The following is a 17,375-nucleotide window of genomic DNA, read 5'->3' as shown; positions in this document are numbered from 1 at the left end:
TCCGGGTAGTTGAGGAATGTTAGGCAGGGGTTGTACGACAAGCATTGATTGGGGTCTTTAGGTTTGGGTCAATTGTGACTGCCTCCTATTTGGCGTAACCAGGTCCATTAAAATGTACTCCATCGGGTTCACCCTGTTTTATTGTTTAAACCTTGGTGCTCTAGCTTGGTACTAAAATGTGGTACTAAAATGTTTTTTTTCTGGCCGATCGTGGTGGCAGTAGATTTCTTTGTTCTCGACCGAAATCTCAGATGCCCACCAAACGATCCCGTTTAAATTTCAGTCATCTTGAACGATCGTTCTACAGCGAAATTCCAATCACGTTTATATTATAAATTAAATTGAAAATTATTGACAACCACTTTACAACCACATTGAAATATATTATAACGTGTGCCAATCAAACATCTCCTCAAAGCAATAGTCACGTTTCTAACACGTCCTTTTTGAAATAGCTAACTTGGCTTTATTTCTTCAATCCCATTTAATCCATTTTTCTCCATTCTTCACGTTGGTTGGTAAGAATAATTTCATCAAGTTCGCTTCAGCGTTTCTATCAAAGCGATTAGCACCAATTTATCAAGTTCCGGTTGCTACAAAATATTCAACCAAGAATTCTACCACTCAATTCCGTTTATTAAAAGAAATTTATAGAGATTATAAACAACTCAAGAGAGCCTATCCACTATTAAAATCCAAACGAAGAAGGATTTTGATGAGAATGGACCCGAATTACCAAAATCGACGTTCACCACCACCTCATCCTCCTCAATCAGAAGAGATAACTACAGCAACGGCTGGTCCGAACTCGTCTGCTCCTCAACCATTATCAAGAAGACAGAGATTGTTAGGGTTGGCAAGAGCTACTAGAGATAATTATATCCCCCGACTAACTGGACAAGTATCACAATTGGCAAATGGGGCATCTAGAGCATTGATGACCAGCAACGTGGCTGATGTGTATGATGATCAGGGGAAATTAATCTTACCTAAAGATACTTCAATTCAATTGTTTCCTTCCTATACAAGATATCAAGAAGGGAAATTTTTTGTTGATGTTAAAGGTTGGGTATCATGTCCTGGGTTGATGACAAGAAAGAATAGATTGATCTTATCATTAATGCGACAATTGACAAGATATAATACAACTAGTGCAAATTCCACTCAAGCAATTAATCAATTGGAAAGTGATAACATGAAACCTGATATTTTAAATAATGATCAAAGCTTATCGGATTCAGAATCAATCATATCTCAAGGATCAGCCAGTGAGCAATTGTCAGTCCTGTCGTCTTCAGGCAGTTCAGCTTCGAATGCAGACGATTTAATAAAAGAAAGGCTTGCTTGCTTTATTGCAAGGTCAATACCCAATGCTGAATTGATCATTGTAGTAGGGGCTGAACATAACTATAATCAACAACTTGTCACGCATTCAGTATTTACCGATACCAATGGCCATTTTGAAGTGACACTAGAGGTTCCATATAGGCCATCAGTAGTACAGGTTAAATCTGCCAACACCGAAACTATATTTGCATTTCAAGATGTCATGATGCTTCCAAATGAAGGAGTAGGTATCATTAGTGATATCGATGATACCATTAAACTTACAGGAGTTATTGGAGATAAGAGGGAATTGATGACCAATCTTTTATTGAACGAGATTAGTCTGTGGAGTATTCCTTCAGTTATTAAATGGTATGGCGAAATGCATAAGCATGAACAAGTGAGTTTCCATTATGTATCCAATTCCCCTTGGCAATTGTTTTCTACAATTCAGCAATATTTTAGAATAGCCAATCTACCACCAGGATCTGTTCATTTAAAACAATATACAGGAAATATCATATCTTCGTTGTTGGAACCTTCCTCCTCAAGAAAGAAGAGGGCATTGTATAAGATTTTGGATGATTTTCCTGACAAAAGATTCATATGTGTCGGAGATTCGGGAGAATATGATTTGGAAGCATATGTTGATCTTGCACAAAGATACCCCGGAAAAATATTATCAATCAATATAAGATATGTGAAAGATTCCCTTTCAGATTATGATGATTTAAATATTCTAAATGAATTGATAAGATTATTGTCCACAAAGAGAAGAAAAGTCCCCTTTAATCAATCGATGGAAACACTAACTGATAAAACAAATATACTACCACCTCCACCTCCCCCGGAAATGGAAGATTTGATTGACCTATCTGACTCTCCACCCCCATTCGTACCTGCATCTACACATTTATCCAGATCACCTGTCCCCAAATCTTCATCCGACCCTTCTATTGAATCTAGACGGAAATTACCACCCATGGTTCCCAAGAAACCAACAACCTTGAAGGGAAGTCCACTAGAAAGAAAACCTCCATTACCTAATCGAGACTATCTTCATCATGCCCAAACCGATTCAGTATTGACAATATCCTCGGCCCCGGCAACACGTGTCACCACCCCTCCAGTTTCGTCAAATGTTGCTTCTGATGGAAGTAGTATTAATCAAGATGACGATCTCTTACCTCCAATGCCCAAAAGACCTCCTTTACCTGCTCGAACAACTGAAATGTTTGAATCGAATACTAATAGACTTGACGATTTGGATAGTATTTTCGATTTACCTAGTTTTTATGAATTAGAAGAGATGGATAAGAAAGGAGCTGGATGGATTAGAAGATTAGTGGCTGCAATGCATGCTTTGGCACCTACTGGTACAAAGCTTGATATATTTGTTGATGATGATGACAAATTCTTTCAGAAAAATTGCTTTGAATTGAATGAAATTATGACTAAGTAGTGAAAAGTGTGAGAGGAATACATGCTGAACAACGATGGATAAATCTACTTGTATATATACAAATTCGCCCGTTTATTTAGTGTGTGTCCTTTTTACACCCTATAAATGTACAAAACTAAAAAAAAAAAATCCAAAATCTATTCATTAACTGTATGCATGCAAAGGTTTTAGGTGGATATAGCTTCACCTTGGTTTGTAGAATCAACAACTGATTCTGGCTTATTTTCAACATCTTGTTGATAATATTCTTGAGCATTAGAACCATCTCCGTAATCTTTAATGACTTCATCTGTTTCCTCAGGCAATTCAGTTTTGAACTGTGATAAATCCCAAGTTTCTCCACCATCGTCTTCTTCGGCATAATATTTGTCGGCAAACTTTTGCAAGATGACTTCTCTACCTGTAAGAGGTCTCTTAATACCTCTCTTTTCATCTTCTCTTCTTTGATTTTCTTTCTTTGAATTTTGTTCAATTTTCCATTCTTGGAAAGTTTGGGCTGTTATTGGGGTGAATTGACTCTTATCCAATTTACTTCTTTCTAACTCAAGGAATTCTTCTAATGTGATGGTTGGTTCAGCTTCAGCCGCGAGTCTTTCTAATCTCTTTTGTTCTTTAGTCTTCAATACGAAACCAGCAGGCAATGAATGTCTATACTTACAGTCATTACCACCATTTGGACAGACCCAGAACCAACCATATTTCCCATTCTCCACGGCATCGATGAAATATTTACAAACAATATCAGTGGTAGTTTTTGGATTACCATGCTTCGATGAAATGACTTTTCTTAATTTTTCTTCATCCCAATTATCCATCGTATCTTCTTCCTTTGAAGTTTCTCTATTATCAGTATATAAATCCCTCTTGGCATCTTTTCTTCCCACATTAGGATCATGCGAGAATTTACATTTATTACCCTTTGTACAAAGACCCTGCTTGAAAAATTCACAAAGAATCGATTTGGGATCAACTCCAAATGGAACTTTTTGTTGTTGGATACCGAATAAGGCAGCGGCTTCCTTCTTGGCCTGCTCAGCAGCTCGCTTCTCTTCAGCTTTCCTCTTGGCTTCTGCTTCTTTCTTTTTAGCTAATCCTCCATCGATCCCAGCTTGCATCTGATTGATTTGTTGCTGGACCTTTTTAGATTTGTTCTTGTTTTTTAAACCGAAGGCCTTGTCTTCAGCTGATTTTGCCTTGGCTTTGACCTTGTTCTTGTCTGGTTGATTCTTCTTTGGAGGCATCTTTAGTTTACTTCTAATAAGGTAATGAGAGTATAAGTTTAGAATTACTGGGAATATCAAATGTAGACAATTCAGCCGTAAAATAAATCTTTTTATAAAAAGAAAAAGAAAAAAAAAATTTTAACGGGTAGTGTGACATTCCCAAAAAAAAAGCAATGTGGAGACTGGTAGCGCCATTGATTGCAAAATTAGTCAATTATCGCATCAAGTGTTGCATAGAGTATAGCTAGGTTAAGCACATTATCTTACAAAGATTCAAAAGCAGAGGGTAAAGGAACGAATCCAAACAGCCAATATAATTATTGCTTCTTAGACAAAGAAGTTATGATATTACACTGAAAAGAATTGTAACTTAAAGAGAAATTAAAGCTCTAAACTTTCAAACGCATTTAAAAATAAATACCCTAATATAACTAACTATAATCTAAATATTGTTGTATAATAAAATATTCTAACGGAATTTTTGAGAAGCCTTTCTTTTATCTTTTGAAGAATTGGATGACAATGACGGAGTTTGTTGTTCTGGAGTAGTATTCAACGCTGATGATAATATATTTGGACTTCTAAAGTTGGTATTCATCAATTCCAGTGGTGAAATATTCAGACCTGACGAAGAAGGAATTGGCGAGTTCTTAGCTACAGTTCTTTTCGACCTCTTCTTCCCTCCTAGAAGACCTTCGAATCTAGTTGGGTTCTCAAATGAAAATTCTGGAATTACACTCGATGGAGTTGCAGACATAGTAAATGTTCCAGGTGTTGTCACAGTCGGAGTTTTGAGATCAGTAAGTGTTTGCTGATCAAATACTGGCGTTAGCGGCATAATTGGCGTTGAAAATTGATCAACTCTAGACTTTGGAGTATTTCTATTTCTAAATGGAATATAGGACCTTTTGGCAATTGAAGCATTATTAGTATTCACGTAATTATTACTTCCAATAGAGTCAGCCAAGGTAGTCTTAAACGACGCGTTGGATTGCGTCCTTGCCAAACTTCTATTCAAAATAACCGAGACTTTCTTATCATAAACATTAGGAGCAGATTCCATGGGCAGCAGGACATCACTGGTAGCACTATACTTCGTATCAACAGATGCACTATGAATGTGACTAGATAATGGATGAGGACCAATATGACGACCTCCGGAAATATTGGGTTCAGTATCCTTAGTGAAAAATGAATCAAAATCATCTAAAGCTGCCCAAACATTACTTAATGAAGCCTCTTTTTCTTCAACACTTACCGATACGGCATCTCCATAATCAGTTGGCCCAGCAGCATGCGAGTAATAATCTTCCATGTGGAATTGAATTTCTTCATTATTAACCTGGTCGTCATTCTCATCGTCAACCACAGTAGTAACAACACATGTAGAAAATACTGCGTGAACATTGTTTCGAGTGCTTGCTGCAGTTACAGCAGGCATAGGTATTGACCACCCACTCTCATCAGGAATACCAAATAAAGTTGCTGTATTTTCATATTCTTTCTTCATAGCAGTACTACCCAAACTCATTCTCAAAACATCTCGATCAAGTTGGGACCCAGAAATAATAACTGCTTCATCTAACACTTCAAGCGCAGGCTCTGCAAAATCAGTTAATAATAACCTTAACAACGGAGAAATTAAATCTGCACCAACACCAACAAACTCGTCTCTTTGCAAATCAACTAATGGGAAAACATGTTTCAATATACTCATGGTTTCCAAAGTAACCCAAGGAATCTTGTTCGATAATAATCCTAATAATAATACTAACGTTTGGGCTTCAAATTCTGGGAAAAATGAATTCTTAATGGTAGAAACTGTCTGAACTAAGAAATCTTTCTTTGACCTAAATCTATTCTTCGACAACGAAACTAAAATCTTTGAAAGACCTACTTTATTCGCATTATCTGCCAATTTACTAATTGCTAAAGCCGCATTTTGAATTTCAACACTAATTGCCTTCTTATCCAACTCATGTAAGAAACGAGGTAAATTTGCCAAAACAGACATTAGAAGTCTGGAATCTCCTTTGCCAATGATTTCACTATCCTTTAAGTAAATCAATTTATCCAAAAACTTCAACGAAGGTTCCCATGAAGTGGCAGAACGTAAACCCACCAATACGATTTGTTGCAATCCTTCAAATTTTCCTTCCCATTTTGGTGGAAACGTAGAAATCAAACATGATACGGTATCAGGTGCATCTAAATCGATCTTCGAAACAAACTTATTCATAGTTGATAATACCTCAATAAATTCTTGTTCATGGATAGTACTAAGACAAGCAACACTCGACCAAAATAATTGTGGAAAATCAATCAATTTTTCTGAATCCAATTCTGCGGTAATAGCATTCAATGTCATCAAAATTTGCATAGCGAATCCTTGGATATCCACAGTCTCATCTGAAATCGTATTAGATAAACGATGCAACATATCTTTCAACATACCTTGATCCAAAAATGACAACAACGATCTGAACAACTGGAAGGATCTACAAGCAATATGCCTTACAGCACAAGTTGTAGCCCAATGCAAAGATACTCGACTCCAATCATCCTGAAGCGTAGGTGTTACTTTCGCAAACACTTTCAATACATTTCGAACTAGCAAATCCATATTCTTTGGAGTTCTAGCCCCTTTCTTGTCGTTGTTTAAATCGTCATATACCCATAAATTCTTAACCTGATCCTTCAGTCTCAAAATATCAATAGTCTCTTGTGCCTTAGGCTCGTCTATTGCCAATGCATGTATCAAATGAATTAATAATGAACATGCTTGTTCTTGAACAACAGGCAAATAATGATCCAATAATGAAAATGCAATGTGTAGCAACAATGGAAGTTTCTCAACCATGATGTCACGTTTTGTAGTAAATAAATCAACCAAGAATATCATCGATAACTGTCCCAATGAGAATACAGAATCCTTTTCAGCTTTTGGTATAACGCTTGACAAATCTGCCACATATGCAAAATCATGATTAGCGTCAGAAAGTGAAACCCTGATCACCAGCGAATGTGGCGGAACCATCATTTTAGGCTGTAAATTGTTGACAAACTTTTCAATCACATATAACGGATCTGACCTGGAATAAGTCAAGTAGTCTATTATCTGTCTACTATATTGCACAAAGGTTGGATTCTTTCTCTCAATACAATTCTTCATAATGAAATCAATAATTTTATCAAAGTTTGCTGCATTGCTTCCAAGTGAAACCCATAATGCTTCAACTTCATTTGAGATCTTAGAACCGAACTTGACTGTAATTTCAAATAAATTGCTTAGTACCATTAACGAAGGCGTATCCAATTTGGGATCAACTGGGGGGTTCTTCTCCGTGACTATACCTTCTGGGGCCTCTTCATACTTCAACACCACATTTTGAACTAATGGAAGCAAGCAAGCTAATATATCTCGTCTTGACGCATTTCCAACTATACTGAAGTACATTGTCATGTAGCTAATTCTAATAAATGAAGATTTTTCTGTTTGCGCCAAAGTTCTCAAATGGCTGGATATATCAAACATCGCCTTCTTGTAAACAACTTGGGTTCGACTGATCACCGCTTCAGAAAATCTCCCTAATGAACTGGATTTAAGGTATAACTCTTCCAAATATTTCAACAACTCAATTGCAGCAGATCTGACCTCAATATTATTATGACCAACTAAGAAACTAGCTAAGCTGACTAAATCATTTGGAAGCTCCTCTTCAATGCTTTTATGCTTTCTCATAAATATGTCCACAAATATACAAAAGTAACTTTCAGTTGTCTTACATCCATCATTTCCGGAAGAGCAATAATAACATTCCTTAACTACCTCATTGTATATATCTTCATTGTCAAAATTATTCTCCAAAATATTTCTCAATGCAACTTTCCCATATTCATTAATCTTCTTCTCAGGTCGTTCAGATTCAAGTAATTTATGAATCCACAGTAATATACCAGGTATATCAAATGATACAACTCCTAAATTAACCCCCGGAGAGACTTCAATTTGTTGCTTTATTTCACCAGAACACAAAACTGCCATACAACTTAAAGTTTGAAGCTGAAGCTTTTTCTTTTCAAGGTCTAAAATGGCGACGTCAACAGCTACATCTTTGTTTTGCTGATTAATATTCCTGACAATCATCTTATATCTATCCTCAGTTATCGCCTTTGATTCTCCTATACCACACCATTCTTTCAAATAATTGAAACAACCCAATCTTGCTTCAAATGGTAGCCATCTATCAACATTCGATCTTGATTTATCCCGCAAACCAACATACACATTTTCTAAAAACCCACAGAAATAACGACGAAGGCGTTGAAAACCAATATCCACTTGAACATTTGGCATTGACAAGAATGTCTTCACACATTTAACAATAGCTACTAAATTTTCAACAATCCATTGATCGGAATATATAGAATTATCACTTGAGAACTTACTTGTTAAATCCATTAGAATGTGTACAATTTCAATTCTTAATCTATCTTCCACTATATCCCGCTTCTTGTCATTACAATTCCAATCACTCATAGACAATGGAATACTTTCTAAAAACGTCTTAAAAATATTAATGTTCATATGGCTTAGTGCGGATATTATTGCTTCCCTAATCATTACTTGTTGTGATTTCAATAATGGCACCACCATTCTAAATACAGATTTTGCACTCGTGATTTTTTGATGTTGGATATACATTTGTAGTGATCTTTTCCTTCCGTGAATAGGTTGAGTGGGAAATGAAATCTTTTGTTCCTGAGTAGCTGTTAATGTACTACATGCAAATATCAAATATAGTTTCCATTGAATTACCAATAGTTCAGGAGGCACAGAGGTGCTTGTCACATTTTGTTGATTCAGTTTCGAGGAGGAAAATAACGAACTTGTAATGGTGTTTGCTTTAAAGCTTTCGGAATATTCAAAGATTGCTTCATGCATTTGAACTAAACTGACACATACCATATTTCGACATAAAGCCACAGACATTGGACATCTTTGGAAAAATATCTCTAACATTCGAGGAAATACTCTAAACCAAATAGTTGAATCGATTCCATAATCGGATTCGGCTAATCTTATCAAAATATTCTTCTTGTTTTTAATCTTTGCCAACCGTTGACGTTCAGGTAAACTTAATTCCTTTCTGAATGGTTTAATCAATTCCATAAAATCAGTATCTTCTAAAACATGAATTAATCTGGTTCCAAAATCAGCAGCGAATTTCGAAGAAGTTCTAGAATGCTTTCTTGATGCTTTTGGTGACGACGAGTCTGTAAGGTTATAAATTGCTTGATCAAATTGGTCCACTAATTTCAAAATTGAACTACCATAAAACCTAATCTTCGGATCCTGTGAACATAAAAAGAATAACCCATTACCTTCAATCTCTTCCACTAGTGTGATAATAATCTGCCATTCTAAATCTTCACCTGTCGACATTTTGTTGTTGATTGCGTCATTACTTGATAATTCTTCACTCTTATGATTAATTTGATATAAGTCATTTAACACGTCTTTATTCATCAATTGATCATTATCATCATCATCCATATTATCTCTTCTATTTTTGTTCAGCTTTTCCGCTTTGGCCATTATTTGATACAGGCTTAGCCAACAAGACAACAACTCTGTATATAATCTTAATAATCGGATATACTCTCTAGAGTTCAAATATTCGGCATTGTATCCAGATCCATCTGTCTTTTCATATAACTGAAATGAATTTTTGGCAAACACAGATAACAAACAAGTTGGATTTTTTCTAGCTGCCAACATTTTCAACGAAAAAACCGCTGAATTAGAGATTCTTGGATTTGAATGAATTGAATTCCTAGTTAAAATTTCCACAATCTGTTTAAATGGTAAACCGCACAACGATTTTGATTCCCCTTGAATTGGAGCCATAGTCCATGGAATTGCTTCAATGATAGTGGAAAACAACTCAATTTGTAAATATCTACTTGCCTTCTCAGTTGATGAAGTGAAATCGTAACCAAAGTGGAAATTAAATGCTGATTGAGACTTGGCGGATAATCCTCCATTCGCAGACGAGGGTGCACCTCCACTAGCACATCCGTATTGTTGATCCAATAATAATAATAATGCCGCAATATTACGACATATTTCTTCATGGGAAGCCGCATTAGTTGTATTTTTGGCAATAAACATAAATTCATTCATTCTTGTCAACATGACTTTTTCTATTCCAAATTCTTGATTGCTATTATCTTCGGTGGGGAATTTTGGTTTTTGGCCCAATTCATAGGTTTTTAATATTGATAAATAACTCTTCGTAACCAAAATTAACTTCTCGGGCGATGAATTTTCCAAAGTTGAACCACTAAAGCTCAATTTCAAGAGTTTGAGTAAAACATTGTCCAATGTATAATTCAAGTGATTGTAGCCCACAATTTTAATCAATTCAGCCAACGAATTAATCAACCGAATATCAGAAGTCAACCATTGGTATTTCTTGTTACTGGAGGACGGAAGATTGAAAAGTAACAAGTCAAAAACTGAATCAAGTTTCTTGATGGTATTATTCAATGAATCCGGTAAGCGATTAATATAAACCCAAAGTAATCTAGTAATGCACTCGATATAAGTTATTTTATCGTACAACGTTTCATCCTTTCCTTTCAATTTGAAATGATTCTCTTCAATGATATCATACCAGACTTCTGAAAATAATTCTTTTCTTGAAACAGACAATGCGGCAACCATTAACGTTAAAGAGTGAGCCCAAGCATTGTCACACGAGTCCATGCATATGGCTGGGAACGCAGTGGGTGTTGTTGTTGTACTTGGAGATGCACTGGTTGGTCCATATGTATTTGTGATCATTGATAGTCTCCATATTCTTCTACTCTTCTCATAAATTCTCTCAATACCTTCTACCCAAGTTGGATGATTCGTTTCTGCAGTCAAGATATTCCCCAATGGTAATAACAAGCTAGTTAATACTTCACAATATGCACAAAGAATAACCTCATTAATTGATTGATCAAAAAATTTAGCCAATGATTTAATGAATTCAGCAGTTTCTTCAAATGCTTCAAGGGGATAATTAGTTAGTTTTAAATATCTCATTCCATTGATTAACAATCGCAACTTTTGTTCTTCTTGATGTATTGTCTTTTTTCCATCATCAACTTTCTCTAAATCCGCAATAAACCGATCACTAACACCAAGAAATCTCCTTTCCGACATAAATCCAAGTAACTCTGCAAATAAACTCCAATTTGCTGCTCTGACCAATGATTGACTTGTACTTACTGGATCCGTGGTCTTCAATTGAGTATAGACAATTTCTTCCAATTTATCGCCAAGATCTTCACCCATGACTTCAAATGATGTTTGCTTTACAACTTCAATTAAAACTCTGCATAGGATATATATGGATGCCAATGACTTTCGATCTGCTTGAATCGCCGTCTCCCTTGCTTGATTAATTTGTTCGTCAAAATAGTTCTTCTGTTTAATAAATTCATTGTTATTCTCATTGCCAATATCTTCTGGTGATTTCTGTGGGACTGCTGATGATGCGGATTGATTTCGGCGATGTACACCAACTTTGGAAAAACTTTTACTCCTCATTAGACTCAAACTGCGCTTTGATTTTCCTTTTGGATTTACATTCTTGGCTATTCCAGGATTTGCAGGTGATATAACAATTGATGATGTTTGTGTTGACATTGAATCTAACGATGAAGGTGGGAAATTCACATTTGAAACTTTCATTAAGCCGGATTTTGCTAATTCTATTGTACGTTCAACTTCATTGGCAGCCATGGTTGCAACTTCACTTTTTGATTTCCTCCAAAACATAACACTATCAATTACTGGCTTTGGCTTTCGGCGAGCAATATATCCTAATGAACTTACGATTTTATCAAATTGTTTGTCAGCTCCTTCTGCAATTAAATCAACTATTGGTGGTTCTTCATTCAATGGATATTCTAAGCATTGATTCAATTTACGTTCTGCATGTCTTACAAATTGAGTGAATACTATATGCAAAGTATATTCTGCTGGGGTTTTCGCGTCAGTTGCTAATTCTCTTCGTATTGATCCAAACTCTTCCCCGTTATTGAATGTAAGCTTCTGTAACGAACTTGATGTTAATGGAGGTGGCAATTGTGGTGATGGTTCCGTGTGGTCACGTGGAATAACTGAGATTGGAGAGGCTAATTGTTGTGATATTTGTAATCTGGTGCCTTTTACTGTATGTGATGCAGGATTTGGTGTATCAATCAATTGTCCGAGTTGATCATTGTTTTCCCCGAATTCATTTTCTAAATCATCTGATAATGTCTCATCTTCTTGCAGGGGATGCCCTCTTGATATAGCAGTTGCTTTGATGTTTGGAGGATCTTGCAATCTAAAACTGGTTGTATGCTCATTGATCCGGTTTGAAATAAATGAAAATCCAGAGGGTGGGGCATGTCCATCAAATGAATCTGTAGGACCGTTAAAATATTGCATTCTGGGAGCTGCTTGTAAAGTTTGGGTAGTTATATGTCCCTCACTACTACGTTGGGACTGTGACCTGCTATGGTTTACTGAATCAGATATTGTCATCGTGTCGTTTACATTTTCAGTACCAAAATCTTGAAGTGTACGATATTCTATCTTTTCAAATGATACATCTTGGATTTCAGGAGCTCGATCTATATTATTTAAAGATGGACTAGAAGCTTTATTATAAAGTGCAATCGTGTCATTTAATGGATCAGATGTGAGCCGTGAACCTACCTCTGGAATCGACACAAATGATGGTCCCATTGATGAATTTTCTTGTTTACTAGGAGCATTTGAGTATGCGTGGTGGTACTCTCGTTCTTCTTGTATGGAATCTGAATTTATTTGATCATCCTGATTTTGTATTCCATTGACGTACTGCTGATGATCTATTTGGTGGTGTTGATTTTGTTGTTGTTGATACTGAACACCGGTAGAAGTGTCGTCGATATTAGAAGTGGACTCTAGAGATAGTTCGTCTAAATCAGGTATTTCAATCATCCTAGGAATGATATAATATGAGTTATTATGAATCTAACCTAAACCTTTTTGATTTTGATTATTGAAAAGTGGTTGGTTGTAAAATTAGAAAGTTTGGTTGTAAAAAAAAAATCAGTTTATTTATTTTTTGTTTGTTTTCTTTTTTTTTTTTTTGGGAATCTTACTTTCTTTTTGGACACGAAAGGGGAGGTAACCGTGGCTTTTACGAATAGAGCCATTTTGAATGATTGATCAACTTCTGACAAGAACCATTAGTTCAGCCTTGGTCTTTTGAGGCTTTCGTTAGTTTTAGTCGTATGCATTAATTCATATGCGAGTTTCTATGTCCTCACAAATGACAAAGTGCATAATGCAGCCAGCAAGAGCACCTTTGAACAATTTGTCAAAAGCAAATAGTTCAAATTATTACCTATAGATAATCAGATCCAGTGCTAAACGGACCTGATAACAATATACTTGCATGTAGGCTTACAAACGATCCAAGATCTGGGACAAAGTAAAAAGTCTCAAAGATCTTCCGAAAATCGGGGAGAGGGTGACGGTGATGGTTACCTCAGATTGTGAAACATTTGGGTTCTATTCTATAGATATTGTTAAAAGCGATCGATCGTAGATAGTCTTTGAACACACTGACCAACTAACTACTAGAATCAATTTTAACTGAATCATTTGTTTATGACTCAATTCACCGATTAACAAAACACCCAGCTGCAGAGATGCTAGGGGCTAGATTACTTAGTGAACATTGAGACTCCTTGTAGGAGTGGGCGAAAATGACAGTAAAAAATATTCATTCAACTTACTAACTATAAAACAACCAGTACAAGACTATGTTAATTATACCTTCCCAAAATCTGGATATTCCATCCCCATTAAGTTATAATAGTCGATCCATGGTTTTGGGCCCCCGACCCTATAATCAGACCTAGGGTCGCACGAGCATTTCTGTTTAAGCCTATGTTTTTCACTTATGGGACATGTCTCCCAAGCTTCATGCTTATATCCAATATCATCGAAGAAATGAAGTTTGTCTCTAGGGATGAACGTAGATGCTGCGAATGTATGAAGTGGCCCATCGCCCCAACGCTCATAATAGAACCCACCTGCTCTATCCATATAATCAAAATATTTCATATATGCATTAGATCTGAAAAAATTCAAGTCGCCAACTTCGAAATTTGACCAATAATGATTTCCATTATATGTCTTCCCATTATCATCGGTTAAAAATTCGAAGAAGCTTTCTTTGTCTTTAGCATCGGGGTGCTTTTTTAGGAATTCCATGCTTGAATCCCAGAATGTCTCCACGGTTTCCATCATTTCACTAAATGCGATTGAGAATCCATATAACTTATTATTCTTCTCCATGAATTCGAATACATCATAGTCAATATTACAAGTAAAATCAACTCTGGGTTCAACTAACCAATACCAATCGTACTCTTTTAGCTCCTCCATCTGGAACATAAGCCCAGCTTTGAAGCGACACATATGACGATATGATTCTAGATCCCCATATCTGATACCCTGTTCTCCCATTTTCTTTCTGGTCTCTGCAGCTTTGTCTTGATCAATCCAATCAGGATAGGACCAGAATTTTTTGGGTATAACGCCAAATTTCACTTTTCCAGATGCCATTGCACTAGTTAAGTTCTTAAATTGAGGAGTGAATTCTTCATTGTTGAAAAAGACCCAATCATATTGAAACTTCCCATTGAATCTGTCTTCAATCTGTTCCATCGTGCGTGCAATTTGGTATATTTCATCATTTTTAGATAATGCAACAATTGCAGCTCTTGTTTTCTTAGCATGGGAGTTTATTTTTAGACCGTTGTATTCGAAGTTAAGTTCCTTCATAACAAATGGAAAGATATAGAATACTGCTAATATTGTAATGGCTATTGTGGCTACCACAAAGCGGTTTCTCTTGATCATAATCATTAGGCTTAGAAATACAGAAGAAAGAAGTAGAGCCGTTGAAGGGAGAACAAATTGAAAAGTGAGAAATCTGGCTTATACGGTTCGATTTAAATACTTTATAGATGTTCTACCAATGTTAATAGAAAAAATAATGTGAAATATGTGGGGGGTTCTTTGAACCTCTGTTTGTTGCATTGTTGCTATATTGTCATCCTAGTATAATGGGATTTATCTCTCCCGTATAAAAGAAAAGTCTCCTTAAAATATCTTTTTTTAGCAAAGACTAAATTAAAATATTTTTTGCAATTTAAAACAGTGATTTGGCTTTCCCCGTATTTTTGTTGGAAGGCGGTTCATTTCCACGGTTGTCGCACCATTTTTTTAAAGGGCTTACTATTTGAATCAATCTCGAAGAAAATCCCAATATTGATTGGGACTTCCGTATCCGTGGCAGCTTGTCTCTAATACCACTTGGAACAATATAGCACTTCTTGACTCCATATCTGTATTCTGTACGGCGCCTAACCGGGAGAAAGAACACGTCACATCTCTTAAAAAAATATCGGTGGTGGGGAGATAAGTGGTTTAAGCCCCACAATAACTTCAACCTTTTAAATTCTTCTATGTGGTATTGTCAAACAGAACTCTCCACTGCCGCTCTAGTGTTGTGGTAAAGTGATGGCGACGTAGCTAGAGGGAGGTATTGTCGTCAGGGTGTCTGTACATTATAAAGCCATTTATGCTCTTTGCGTTATAACGAAAACCAAAATAGGATCCATTTTTTTTTTTTTACGATACTATCTGCTTGATATTTTTTTCAAGATGGGGAAGGTTTTATTTGTTTTACGAGTTGTTATTTTTAAAATTCTACAAAATAAACAAGAACATGTGGACAATACTTCTATAATTAGTTTCTATATTTATATAGTTTCAACATGACCGATTACTAATATTCAAAATGCAAACGCAATCCGAAATATCTTGAAATAAGCCACCATGAATTCAAAACCGTACATTAGGTGTACCAGCCTTTAGTCCTAACAATCTAGATTTGAACCTGCCCATGCGTCTATCGCACTCAAATTCTTTATGTGAATATAATTTTTTCTGTCTTCATTCGGTTACAGGTCTATTAGCTCCATCTTGATAGATCTATTCTGGGTAAAACCACAATTCTTTTGGTATCAAGCCATATATTTCACATTTCCGGGAGTCATTGAAATGACCATCTTATAAATTCAGGGATTACATCATTGTAAGACACCCAATCATAAATTATACCAGATATTTAATTAATCTTACAGCTTTTCTGTTGAGCGGGCCATTTCGTACAGTTCTTCGTTTTAGGATAAGGCTATGAATGCGTCCCTGAGAACTTTTGCATGGGCGTCCTTTTCGTTAGTAAATTCTTTATTTAGGACGAAAAGTGTATATATTAAGGTTATTAAGATAATGACAAAGACGAGCACCATAGAGTCCTCTCTATTGAGATTGGCAGGAATCATTGTTCTGGATCAGACGGAAGAAATGTGCAAAGGAATAAAAAACAGATTAGAATACTAAGAAGGAATTAAAATGTGTGTGTCAGGAAGGATGGGAGTCACTTCGTCGTTTAAGCGCAATACAAAATGTTGATTGTAAAGCTTGTTTGTATGTAGAATAAATGAAATGGCTGATTTTCCTTCAAACTGTAGACCTTTCTAAATCTACATCACTAGAGACATATAGGGAACCTGCATTCCAAAGTTCCATGAAATCTTGAGAGGACTGTGGCACTATCAATCGTGTGAGCTTAAACATCGCAATTGTGTGCTAGCAATCTTGATAATCACTTATTTTGAAATTAAAACTTGATGACCCTGATTTCAGAAAAATGTGTATGTTCGCCCTCTTAAAGAAACGATTTATTTCTTCGTCTCCCACAAACTTTAATTTTTTGCATTCTTCGGCTCAAGCACCCCATGATCTTCTTAAACAATCCATTATGTTACATTTCTCTTGGTCTCGTGCCTTATCGATTAGGTTTCCCCATATCATTGTTTCTAAGAAAATTAATTGTGTCCTTGATTTTTACAAGAATGGAAAAACATCAATTTAGATAACGAAGTTGGGGTGCGCTACCAATCTTCGTTTCAACGGCTTGTCATCAGCTCAATAGTTTGTCTGAACCATATTGTATTGTAATTATAGTTTGTTAGCGTGGAGTGTTATACTTTTGTTTAGTAAGCATACTGTTGATTGAGGTACATCATTATCTCCAAGGGGTTTTATTTTCCAAATCCTCCGCCGCCCCTCTGTGTACAACTCTTGCAAATAACTAAAGTAAGAAAATTGCGAAGAAAAAAATTTCCATTGATTTATAAGGTGTTGCCAAATTTATCAGACCACGAAGAGGAGCCCTTTCAAAACTGTAGAA

General features: G+C 35.9%; 4 protein-coding genes across 4 annotated transcripts; 1 reads left to right on the top strand and 3 right to left on the bottom strand. All coding sequences in view use genetic code 12, as the record gives it.

The window, feature by feature from the left end:
* Positions 1–251: 251 nt before the first annotated feature.
* On the top strand, positions 252–2,788 carry J8A68_004915 (phosphatidate phosphatase; the record flags this gene model as incomplete). Its single annotated transcript, XM_049408924.1, has 2 exons — positions 252–270; positions 456–2,788. 2 exons carry the CDS (start codon positions 252–254, stop codon positions 2,786–2,788), a joined length of 2,352 nt encoding a protein of 783 aa, XP_049261779.1.
* Positions 2,789–2,955: 167 nt separating this feature from the next.
* On the bottom strand, positions 2,956–4,029 carry J8A68_004914 (uncharacterized protein; the record flags this gene model as incomplete). Its single annotated transcript, XM_049408923.1, has 1 exon — positions 2,956–4,029. The coding sequence occupies one exon, from the start codon at positions 4,027–4,029 to the stop codon at positions 2,956–2,958; it is 1,074 nt and encodes a 357-aa protein (XP_049261778.1).
* Positions 4,030–4,480: 451 nt separating this feature from the next.
* On the bottom strand, positions 4,481–13,039 carry CAS4 (Cas4p; the record flags this gene model as incomplete). Its single annotated transcript, XM_049408922.1, has 1 exon — positions 4,481–13,039. One exon carries the CDS (start codon positions 13,037–13,039, stop codon positions 4,481–4,483), a length of 8,559 nt encoding a protein of 2,852 aa, XP_049261777.1.
* An 837-nt stretch (positions 13,040–13,876) lies between these two features.
* Positions 13,877–14,896, bottom strand: J8A68_004912 (glycosyltransferase family 15 protein; the record flags this gene model as incomplete). The annotated part of the gene is made up of 1 exon (XM_049408921.1): positions 13,877–14,896. The coding sequence occupies one exon, from the start codon at positions 14,894–14,896 to the stop codon at positions 13,877–13,879; it is 1,020 nt and encodes a 339-aa protein (XP_049261776.1).
* Between the last annotated feature and the right edge of the window lie 2,479 nt (positions 14,897–17,375).

Source organism: Hemisphaericaspora subhashii, assembly GCF_019202705.1.
Source record: "Hemisphaericaspora subhashii strain CBS 10753 chromosome Unknown scaffold36, whole genome shotgun sequence".
Lineage (NCBI taxonomy): Eukaryota > Fungi > Ascomycota > Pichiomycetes > Serinales > Debaryomycetaceae > Hemisphaericaspora > Hemisphaericaspora subhashii.
Note: the sequence above shows the minus strand (reverse complement) of the source record. Positions and strands in the feature narration are given on the sequence as shown.